Below are 12,760 nucleotides of genomic sequence, written 5' to 3' on the forward strand. Positions count from 1 at the left end.
TGATTAAAATGTGTATGACTGAGAGGCCGGGGGAGGTTTTTACTCTACTTTTCTGCTGGACAGCTACATATTAATAACAAAGAGGATATCAAAAGGAGAACAAGAGAAGTATCCTTTCAGCTGACAGAAGAAGCTAGAGGAGGTTGGTGTAATTAGGATGAAAGGTTGGGTGATGAGTAGCAGTAAGTATAACACAGTTATCTCTGTTGTTACCTGTATCCCAATAGAGGAACGGGGGGTTTTGAGGTACTCCTCTGCCTTGGACACCAGCACTGCTTTGTCGCAAGTCTGGACGGAGGTGTGGCTGCCCAAAGATGCGTGCCTCTTGCCTGCTGCTGACTCCATGGCCATGGTGACCGCCTTGGTGCTGTCTAGGCTGTCTGTGGAGCTGTAGATGGGACGGCCGAGGCTGTCCGTGGTCCACAGACCGCCCCGTGGATGCCTGCCGTCCTGGTAGGCATCTTGGGTGGACTCTGTGCTGCTCTGAGCTGTCACAGAGATAAGAGGCTTGGTGGTGGTGCGCGGGGGCACAGGAGGTGGAGTCTTCTTGTAACTGGGAGGATATGATACCGCTGGATAGCACAAGCAGGATGAGAGGACGAGGACAAGGCAAAACAAAGGGGCAGGGGATAAAATAAAAACATGAGAATGAAAAATGTGGCCAAAAGCTGACGAGGGCTAAAAGAGCTGCAGTACACCTGTAGCATGATGAGAGGTTAGGCCGTAGAGCGCCTATAAAGCAAGGGGCGACGATGTCAGTATACGCTGGAAAAGCAACAGCAGCTTTGTAACATGTCAGTGTTTATTGCAGGAAGTGCAATGAGGGATTATGGGAAAGATTTGCTCTTTAAAGTGAAAATGAGAATTTGATGATAATCCATCCAAATGGACCACAGAACAGAATTGGACATAACTTCAACTTTGAAAAGCTGTAATAAAACACCGCTTTAGACATTTTCAAAATAGTTGATTAAAATAATGGAAAAATATTCTAGTAAATTCATGGATAAATAAGTAAATAAGTCAGATTTCAGGTGGAGTGTCTTTGTTATTTGAGGCACAAAGCAAGAATGAACTGAACTCGTTCCAGATTGGAGTCTCTTTGTATCTTGTGGGGTTTTTTTTCTCAGCTTTAGAAACAATTACAAAATTGTTCATCTTGTTTGAAGGTGCTATGATGAATAAAAATGAAAGTAAAGTAATTACAGTAAAAGAAAAAAAATCTGCACGAATCTCAGAGTAGAATGAGACTGTGAATCATGGTTTAAAACATTCCTCACAAGTATATAATGACGCTCAGGAGCATTCAGTCATTCATCCCCGCAGTGCTCTCACCAACTCCCTCAGTCATCCACTTATAGGATGTCTCCTATTTATGATTAATATTAACAGTTAAATATTCAAAATCCTGAATGTATCTGTGTTTTGTCTCCCGAAACAGGTACAGTCACAAACCCTCACATACATACACACACAACATTAGATCACAGGTAGTACTAAATGCAGTTAGAAAAAAAAAAACGTCTATTAAGCTAAATCCAGCCACAGACTTGATTTCCCTCCAACTTGAAGGGGCTGCAGTTCTGCAAGACACAGTGGGTGGATACCAGAATGAAAAGAGCACAGTGACTCAGGCTGCACGCAACGTCATACTTTCTATTTTTACACATTTCTACCCATTCGACTAGTTTCTAAACTGAAAATATTTCTAAACTGAGTGATAAACGTCTGTATTTACTGCAGTTACCTTGCAATTACCTTTCCAATACAACACGTTAAAGTTTTAATTTTGTCTGCGTTATTATGTTTAGATGTTAAAAGTAATTATGATTATAATATAAAATCAATTATTCCAGTGACTAAGTTTATATTAATGCCATTGAGCACTATTTTAACAAAGTCTCTCTTCCTCATAAACCTTTTTATTAAAGAGCTGTACTTCACTGTTCAATGAGTAACTTGTTTATAAGATACTCCTACTCGGTTCATATGATATTCAGGGATTGTAGAAACTGCTTCAGATGGGTGTTGATTCAGCTGTGGGATCTTTTTGGATGCTGTGGTTTGTGCTGCTGCTGAATTTATTCATCCCATTTAATAAAAATAAATATCTTGGTTTCGTCTCAACAGCACCACAAACTACATCCTCCAAAAATTATCAGCGGTAGATCAACATCTTCTTAAAACAGTTTCTGTAATAACTGAACAGTATAGCCTGCTAATCTCCTCTGACTATACATCCTAGTCCTTAGTTGAAATTTATATTATAATTTCTATAATATAATGACGTCTTGATATAATTTCCATAATTCCTATATTTGCTCCCCTTGGCAGTCCAAATTAAAGATTTGAACTCAGTTTCTAATTTAGAGAGATCAAACATTATAGAGGTTACCTACTGAGATGGCGAAAACCTACTGTTTTCTATTATCTGTCATGGTGGCATGTAGGCTACAGACCAACTAAATGACCAGGAAATACTAAGATGGCCGATATAAATGTTACGGTGAAGTTCAAATATTTCTAGGTGCTATGTTCTGTAGATCTCCAAACAACTAAGTTTATCCCATTGACAGCACAAATGTGCACAGAGAATGATGTTTACAACGAATCATTCAAGAGATGCATTGTTTCTAAACCACCAATGTGGGCTGTCAGAGTGAAGGTCACAGCGTTTTCATTTGTTATCTTCAGAGTGTGAATGTACACTAAGTCTGTAACAAACAGACAAACAATTGAGCTGTGACATAACCTCCTTTGCAGAACTAATGTGAATGTGACTATACTCCCACAATAGGAAAATGATAAATACTCTAAATTGGCCTATAATCAGACTGTAAGGTGAGTCAGCACTACACAGCTCTTCTGCAGTTCATTCATATACTTTATGCCTGCCTAAATGGACTGACATTTTGGGACATAGTTTGTTGTCTCATACTCCTACATTTATGAGCTACCGGCAAGCATAATTACACAATTCGTTTCCTAAGTCAATGTTGTTTAGTGAGGACATTTAACATGCTGACTCCTGCTGGGCTGTCCTATCACCACATAAAAGGCTTCTGAGAAAGGTGCCCTACTCACACTGAGAAAAAAATAAATAAATCACCATACTGCAATAACATTGAATGGACGCCAGATGTCCTCCTATAGACTATAGACTATTAGGACACACTGGATCCACTACCGTATTTATTTTATAGTTCTAATACATGTGTCTGTGTGTCTGTATGTCATTATCCTCACACAAATTCCTCTACTTCTTATAACATCTGGGGCTCAAGGTAAAACTCCTAGAAGTACTGGAGGAATTGTATGCCACAAAGTGTCAGGTACATTATTTAAGTAATGATTTAACATACATTTAAATAACATAGCCAACTCAAGTGAACTTCACTTACCATATTAACATTTTCATTTTATGCTTCTTTAAATATAGACTTTGCTACATTTCAGAGAAGAGATGTTGCAATTTGTTTGAGCACTACATTAATTTAACAGCACTGGTTACTTTGCAAATCAATTTATTATATACAAAATATAAGTCTGTAGGAAAGCACTGCATTTACGACAACATATAAAATCATCTTCCCCTGTAATATTTCCAACATAAAATGCTGCTCACACACTGATGCATAAATAAAACTAATCTAGAACAATAATGCAAGACTTTGTTTTTGTTGTTGAAATCTTCAAATAGAAAGTTGTGCAAACTGATTTTTCTGCATGTACTGGAATTAATCGCAGGACTTAGCAGTCTAGGACAAAAATGTTGTTTGAGTTGAATAAGAAAACCTCTGCAGATGTCTCCTCTTTTCCCAGAAGGGTCGGGCATAGAGTAAAGAGTGATAGAGCTTCTAAGGAGAATGAAATTAAAATTCAGCTCATACACAGAATCAAAGAATTCAATAGTTGTTGGAGTAATAATTGATTCAAGTGCTGTACTTGTGTTGTCTAAATATCTGGTTTTCAGGCAAGATATTGTGGAATTATATTGCACAAATTTCCATAACAGTTATTGGCCCTTAAGTTGGTGTATGAGTCATTAAGAGCCATGAGGGAACAGTCTAAACCCTTAAACTGCTGTGGTAAACAGCATCATTTCCTCATGTTCAAAGTTCAAGATGTTCTGTCTAGACTTAATATTTTTGCAACGGCACTTAAAGATTCACACAGCAAATGTAAAAAAGGGAGAAAATCCAACCAGTAGCTATAGCTTCAGCATGCAGACACCAGACCAGTTGCATTTTTTGTAAGAGGTCTGACTTGTTTTGTTTTTCCAGCTAGAAATCTGCCCACTTTCTCCACCTCTGTATAAGACCTACAGTTTAACCAAATGCTAAATAATGTTCTATGTTCAGTAGAAAGTGATTGAACACAATAAATCAATAATTGAGATACTGAAATGGCAAGTTGAGGAAAGGTTTTCCAGCGCTGCAGGCTTGGTTTAAGTTTTTGACTATTATTCTCCAGGGAAGTATCATGTCCTCTGTGCAGTCAGTTGTGCTTAGCTGTGTTTGAATATGATTGTTTGGCTTAGCACTGCTGCTGCACTGGGCAGTTCAGTAAACAGACCCACACACAGGGGGTGCAGCCAAAACCAAATGGACTTGAATGTCACGCTATAAAATAGAGGCACTACTCCTGCTCTGCTGAAAAGTGCAGCATTTGTTGTTATTACAGGTAAATAGTAATGACCCTGCAATGCTGAAGATGGGACATGCTTCTTCATCAAAACACAGATTATTCAAGTTTACAATTTATCTGCATTATCCTCCCTCTGTTCACTATCCACCTTGTTTAGCCTGTTTTCTGTGGCGATTTCTTGATGATTACTAATAGCGAATCAATAGTAGGCTATGCTTGTCGTGCCTCCTGAGAATGCCTCGGGAACTATACCAATAAAACAATTAGTCCTATTAGTTGATTGTCGTGAAATCAATGTATGGCTAAAGGTAATCAATTCATTGTTCAGGCTTGAGTAGGGTCAAACATAGACGTATAGAGGCCCAAAGCTCCTGACCTAACTGTTAAAGCAAATTCGCCTATTGCCATAATCCCAATAGTCATAGGGCTAGGTTGCGGTTCGTTACCCTTAATTATCGGTCCATGTTGTTTTGAGATCCGCGGGGCAGAGACTCGAACACAATGGAGGTGAACGGTACAGGTCCCTTGTCCCTCAAAACTCATCAATATGCAATCCAACAACTCCAAAACACTCTCATGGACAAATTGTGACATGCACATTCACGCTACGAAATAATCATGTAACATTAGGAAACAGAGTTGATTTCGAGGCAAATGCGTAGCCGAAACTACATTCCAGACACGGCTGCAGAGCATGAAGTAGCCTAGTTCCGAGTATTTGCGTCATGTGTCGTAATGTTACATAATTATACATGATTATTTCATAGCGTGGCGAATGTGCAGGTAACAACTTGTCCACAAGAGTGTTTTGGAGTTGTTGGATTGTGTATTTGATGAGGGACAGGGGACCTGTACCGTTCACCTCCATTGTGTTCACTGAGCAGCTCGCGTCTCTACCTATGGTCTACTCTCTACCCACTGGATCTCAGAACAACATGCACCAATAATTAAAGGCAATAAACCAACTCCTATGACTATAGAGAGCCTAAGCGGAAGCAGGAAGTAACGGCGCCATGGGACCTCAACTCTGAAAAACTCGCCATAGAAATGAACGGGACTGAAAATTTTATTTCGTGATCCGTTTGAATTGCGCCATGAGAAAAAAATATGTCCTCTACCCATTTAAAACGTCACGTTTCATGCCGAGAAATCAGCCGTTTATCATAAAACGGCAACAGAAGAATGTATTTTGTGTAAAGACCGCTCCACGGACTACACAAAAAATACGTCACCAACTGACACGGGAAAGGGCGGCATTTGGTGTGTGACGTCACCTACGCGACTCTATAGTCACGTCACGTTTCATCCCGAGAAATCAGCAGTTTGTTGTAAAGCTATTGTAGAATAAAATTCAGAAGAATCTGTAAGCAGAAAGACTACAAGTCGCGTAGGTGACGTCACACACCAAATGCCGCCCTTTCCCGTGTCAGTTGGTGACGTATTTTCTGTGGGACACAGATCTGTAGTCCGTAGAGCGGTCTTTACACAAAATACATTCTTCTGTTGCCGTTTTACGATGAACGGCTGATTTCTCTTCATGAAACGTGATGTTTTAAACAGGTAGAGGACATATTTTTTTCTCATGGCGCAATTCAATCGGATCACAAAATAAAATTTTCAGTCTCATTCATTTGACTGGCGAGTTTTTCAGAGTTGAGGTCCCATGGCGCCGTTACTTCCTGCTTCCGCTTAGGCTCTCTATTGGGATTTTGGCAATAGGAGAACTTGCCAAATGTTGAACTATTCCTTTAAATTTACTTCCGCTTGCGCTCTCTCGCGCTGGCACGTTACGTGTTTACGTTACGTCTGGCCATCCAGGCGACGTCAATGTTCGCAGGTGCCAAAATAACACAAACAGGTGGCGGCGGCAACCTGCCAAGATTTAGGGTACCAACCTTACCAAGAGGTCAGAAATGGTGGAAGGAAGGAGTAACGTTACCTCTGGAGCGGTGTACACAAGTACGTACAGACGTTTTACTGGCTACGTATTTTTCGACTGTTAGAAATCTTTACCGACCCAAAAAAAGTAACGTTAGCTTACCCGTTAACAGTGCTAATGACGTTAGCGACGAACAGAAGCAGTTGTAAAATAACGGCGTTACTTAAAAAGCTGTTACCGTTACTGACAATGAAATGCGACGTTAGGCTACTCGCCGTTACTTGAATCAAGAAGTCCCATACAGTGTAGGCCTACTTTTTTTTTCAGTCCATGAACTACTTTGAAAAGCTGTTTGGATCAGCAGCCTGTGGAAGAGGCGGAGTGATGCCGCGCGAAGAGGAGCCTGCGTGTGCGGAGGAATACTGAGTGAGTTGGTTACTTCCAGATGAACGGGGTTAACGTTAGGGGTGAGTCCAAATTTGACATATTTGAGCATTTTAGTTAAAAAAAAAAAAGAAAACGAAATAACGCAATCATTTCCTTTTCTGATAAGTAGCCTAATTAGTTTTATAACTCGGGTACTAACTCAGTTCCTTTTTGGGGAAAATTACTAGTAACTATAATGATTTTTTAAAGTAACTGTAACGTGCCAAACACTGTTAGTTATACACTAGAAAATATAGCGGTGATACGGCTTAATAGTCCAGTCATTTAATGAGAAAAGGTTAAACAAATTGCAACAGAAGCAAACTCATCTGATTTTGTATCCTCAGCATGTCCTGAGTGAGGGAAAAAAAGCCCCGAAGAATCCCATTAGGGGAAAGTTTAGAAAAACACCCAAACATATCCCATTTATACGCATATAAAACATTTTTTTCACATGAATAGGGTAAAATTTTTAACCTTTAGATATCTCCTTGAAAATTACTGAGTTGATTAATTACATTAAGACAAACAAAAAATGTTTTTTGAAATTCTTTGTTAACATGAGCTAATTTGCATAAATGTGCACACATTTGCATAAATTCCACCGTTTTGACGGCACATGTATATATGAAGTTGCTGTGGTGGTACCAGCACGAAAATTGGAATGAGTTGACTCCATCGGTCAACCGACAAGTTGACCACTTTAAATTTCAAGATGACTGCAATTTTTCAAGACAGCCACATCCTTAGTAGCAGGTATGACATGAGCTAACAGTGCATAATCCAATTACGTATGGCTAATTTGCATACATACAGCACCTGATCTAAACATTGGGTAGAGCAGGTGAAAATGTCTTGTTCAATCTTGTTAACATATTACAGTAAAAACATTTAAGGAATGGAACCAATTTAGGCTACCCATGAGCATTAATGCGTGGCAAAAGCTAATGGGGATCTAAATAAACAAAACAAAACAAATAGAGACGGAGCATGTCATACCTGCTCTACTAAGGATGTGGCTGTCTTGAAAAATTGCAGTCATCTTGAAATTTAAAGTGGTCAACTTGTTGGTTGACCGATGGAGTCAACTCATTCCAATTTTCATGCTGGTACCACCACGGCAACTTCATATATACATGTCATGTGCCGTCAAAACGGTGGAATTTATGCAAATTTATGCAAATGTGCTCATGTTAACAAAGAATTTCAAAAAACTTGTAATACATTTTTTGTTTGTCTTAATGTAAGTAATCAACTCAGTAATTTTCATGGAGATATCTAAAGGTCAAAAATTTTACCCTATTCATGTGAAAACATTTTTTTATATGCGTATAAATGGGATATGTTTGGGTGTTTTTCTAAACTTTCCCCTAATGGGATTCTTCGGGGCTTTTTTTCCCTCACTCAGGACATGCTGAGGATACAAAATCAGTTGAGTTTGCTTCTGTTGCAATTTGTTTAACGTTGACCCCTTTCTTTGGCCTAAAATTACTGGACTATAAAGGAGTGGATAGAGAAACGTCACTGTGGTGGTTTAAACATTTCAATGGACGTTTCAATGTAGTCATGCTGCGTTCATAACAACTCGGGGGTCGGAATTCCCAACTCGGAAATTTCCAACTTCCGACATCATTGCGTTCACTTCACGCTGCAGGAACTCGGAAGAAAAAAAAACATGGATGCCTGAAGGAAGTTTGGGGTATTGTGGCTCATAGCTGAATAGGAAAAATAAATGCAGCAGTAAATGATGTTTATTTTGGAGGAGAGGAGACGCTGCAGATGAGTGCACATATAATGTTACAGCCTTGATAACAGTTAAACGTTATTTCCGTCACATACGAGGACCCACAATTTCACACCATACAACAATCACAGCTTAATATAAACGCATTTCATATAGCATACTGCAATAATACACAAAAATATGCATTAAAACCTCAACAAATAACTTAAAATGTCTAAATTCTAACCGTTTAAGACGAGGTCCGCCATGTTTTAATGTTGTCGTGACGTCAAGTCGGAAAGTCGGAGCTCTGATATGATACCCGAGTTTCCGACCTGTAATTTCCGAATTTGATGCCGTTCAATTCATTTTTTACAACTCGGAGCTCGTTTTTTTCCGACTTCCGAGTTTGAACGCAGCATTAGTATGTCAAAGTAAAACTAGCTGGTAAGTGGTAACTCAACTCTGTCACTCCGCAAACAACCTTAAGCTAACTTTTTTATAACCCACACATATTGGGTACATTTAATTTTAAAGCATCTAATTTTATGTGACATGAATAGAAAAAGTTGGGCATAACCATAAAACAAAAGTCACTGTACTAATGTGTAGATATACCTTTATTTACCCATTTCTGTGTTTTTTTTTTAGTTAGCCAAACTAGCCGCCTTCCACCTTTGCAACCCATGGATGTAAAACTGCAACTGAAATGTAGTTTGCGAAGATAAGAGCAAGTATGGAGGAAAGGAGAAGAGATGAAGAGAGACGACGGTACCTGGAGGTGGCTGAGCGCGGTCCACACTGCAGGAAGTAGGGAGACGAAACTGAATCCCTGCAAGGAGCAAGCAGCACCGGTTAGAGCAGGACAGATACAGGTATGACAAACACCAACACACACCAGGTATTAGGCTCATTACTAATATCCATGGGATGTTTTCAATTTGCTTATCCTCTTCTAAGATAAGTCAGTAACAGGCAGAGAGAGAGAGAAACACAGATTTGCTTATTTAATTAACAATTAAAAATGCGTCAAACAAATATTTTTTGGGGTGAGTGTGCAGAGCTAAGTGTGCTTGGAGAAAGCACATTAGGCCTACAATCATTTTATACAACGTTAAGGAGTGACTGACCACTGCTTTTCTGCTTTACCACATAAAGAAAAACAAGAAAAGGTCAAATCTTAGTGCTTGGCTGGACTGCATATGGTCAATATGTGAAACTGAGGATGTAGATGAAACAGCTAGGATTGCTGTAACTGACACGAATGCTTTGCATTTGCATTCTACCTCGTGTCAGCTGGCTTCAGCCCTATGTCTGTTGTTCTCCCCAATTCTCTGTGCTCACACGTACGCTATGAGTGATATAATGCAGCTGAATTCTCAATGAAACTGTTATCATTTACACATTTTCCTAGTTCTGTTGTCAGACAAAGGAACACGTTTGAAATAGTGATTGAAATGCAGCTCATTAATACTATTTGTTTACTTCCAAGTCATTCAGTATCTAAGCTGCTGTTCTGCACTGATAAAATCATGATTTTCTAATCCTAAATCAAACTGTCTGTTTATTTTGAAAAAGCAATAGGCAATGGCGAATCTTCAACTCAGTCACTGACCAATGGTGGAACTATAATCACTCACTGATAGGGTCCAGCCCAAAAGAGTAAAAAAAAAGTGTCACCCAATATCCAGCATTGCTGTGTTTCTGTCTCCAATTACAGACATTTTATGGCACTGACACAACTTGCAAATTGATGGGCAATATTCATAGGCAACACTTTCTCAGGAGATGTTCACATGTCTAATATCAAGGTTATTATTCCCAGAAATATTGTTGTTTTTCATTCTAAAAGTAGCAACAGAATGCTATTTGAAAATGAATGTTTGCCAAGGTTGTTATGAATTTTGCCCATCTGCATTTCTCTAATAAAATGTATAAAATGAGCTAAAGATCAGTCCATAGTAGTCAGGCTTGACAAGTAATTAAGTAATGCACAAAAACATACTGCAGGAGATAACATGCATTATCTGAATCTGCAAACAGACAGCTACACCTTATTATGTTATACATACACAGAGAAGAAATTATTAAAACATAAATATGAGAATCAAGTCATGATCCAATTTTTGAAATTTAGAATTTAATAAAACCAAATTATATAAATAAAATTGACATTTTGAAATGGCAAGTTCTTTTTTTTCATATTTTTCTCTCAATCTGTGGATATCATATAAAGAAATAATCAGTTGATATAATGTGAATATTATTTTTTTATGAGTACAGTTTCCCCTGAAGGGTCACAGAGCACTGCAGTTATTGTAAGGGCAATAAAAAATGCTTTGTACTGATAAAGATTTAGAAGACCAGACAAAGACAAGTCATTATTAAGTCATTATAATCAACTACTAATTAGCCACGCTACTACTGGGAAAATGCCAGAAACATGACCTTGAATTGGAAAATTTGAGTCTGTGAAGTGGCTTTTTTGTGCAGCGCCAATAAAAATGAAGTTACTTGGGAAACAAAGACATCAAATTAGACAAAATGTTTTGAGAGAACAAAACAAAAAACATGTTTTTAAACTAGAAGCAAGCAGCTGCCTCTCGTGATGCAACAATATAAGATTCATTCAGAGCTCACTTTAGCAATCCCCATTTTTCTAATTTGATTTGATTGCGATATATAATCAACCTCTTATTTCTGTTACCAGAAAATGCACTGTACCTCTGTAAAATCCCTTTGTATTTGGTTGCATGAGCTTAAGTCATACTCAACATGAAGTGCAAGTACACGGTTGTACTTAATATGTAATCATAATCATTGGTGGTTCTGAAATATTAAAATTTATTCAGTCAAAATTTCCGATTGATTATCTTAGTATCATTAAAAAAAAACAAAAAACAAAAAAACACTACCGGGCCGTTATATGGACTTCATGTAAAGCATGACCTAACATAGTTACTGTTTTTGGTGCAGAGAAAAACAAACTTTCACAGTTGTGCTTTTTCAGCAAGGTCTTTCAAACCTTTTGCTCCATTGTGGTCAAGACTTAAATTTCAGAAAAATCGTTGCAAATTTTCTGACAGCGTCTTCTCTCCGTCCGATGCCCTCCATTTGTGCCAGAGGCCGTTCTTGCCATAGTTGTGGACTCAGACTGGCAAAGAGGCTGGTGAGATGCTGTTCTTACTCAGATCAGGATGGATTGATGACGTGCAATGACTGACAAGCTGTTTACATGAGCATGGGGGCTGAAGATGTGACAAAGTGAATGTGAAATCTCTCGGCTACACTTTTGTTTTCCTTCACATTGTATTAACAATGGAATCCTTCATGGTTTTATGTGTTATTATAGTGCGAAATCATGATAGTTTTAAAGCGTAAAAACTACAGCCCTCACTTTTGTCTAGTTACACTATGGTCTTTTTTTCCATTATCACTTCCCAGTATGCAGCAACTGCATATAGCATCCATCCTACTCCAACTTTTTTATGAAGAATATAATTTCTGGACACAACTTTCTATCCTTAATATAACACTATGAGAAAAACAACAATACTACAGGAATACTGAAGATCTTTCGTTGCATCAGCAAAAATGCCTGTTCAGCAGTCACAGCAAATCTTACTACTTCTTACATTCAAAGACATTCCTCTTCTAAATTTACCTAAAATGCACCTCTTTAGTCTCTTCATTTTGCCACAGGTGAAATAAATAATTGTCATCATTAAGCATAATCTCTTACAATTACTGTAAAAATCTGTCACTATGCCTGCCTTAAACACTGTGAAGAAATTTCCTCAGGCTTGGATTGAGCTTGATTATGGCTCTGGTGGTTTGAACGGATCAATGGATGGGTAGATAAATTGATTAATGAATGGATGGGTGATTTGACATTGGACAACTAGCAGGACTTGAAGGTGTGTTTAGGTCAAGAATTCCAGCTGATTCTGCTGGATATACAAAATTGAGAAACTAGGTTTGTGTAGCCCATTTTTCAAGAGCTGTACAATACACAAGCATGTTGTTCATAGCCACATACATATATACATACAGTGGTGATGCCCCCATGGATGCAAGGTGGGTTA

General features: G+C 38.4%; 1 protein-coding gene across 1 annotated transcript in view; it reads right to left on the reverse strand.

The window, feature by feature from the left end:
* The window catches only part of dlgap2b (discs, large (Drosophila) homolog-associated protein 2b), a 101,957-nt gene that overhangs the window by 8,378 nt on the left and 80,819 nt on the right, over positions 1-12,760 (reverse strand). Inside the window, exons 8-9 of the mRNA XM_085770058.1 lie at positions 9,451-9,507; positions 214-572 (exon numbers count right to left, since the gene is read on the reverse strand). Coding sequence (XP_085626184.1) covers positions 214-572; positions 9,451-9,507 — 416 coding nt within the window. The remainder of the gene's footprint in view (positions 1-213; positions 573-9,450; positions 9,508-12,760) is intronic.

The sequence above is a fragment of the Trachurus japonicus genome, chromosome 24, assembly GCF_045865225.1.
Source record: "Trachurus japonicus isolate A0001 chromosome 24, Traja_1.0".
Lineage (NCBI taxonomy): Eukaryota > Metazoa > Chordata > Actinopteri > Carangiformes > Carangidae > Trachurus > Trachurus japonicus.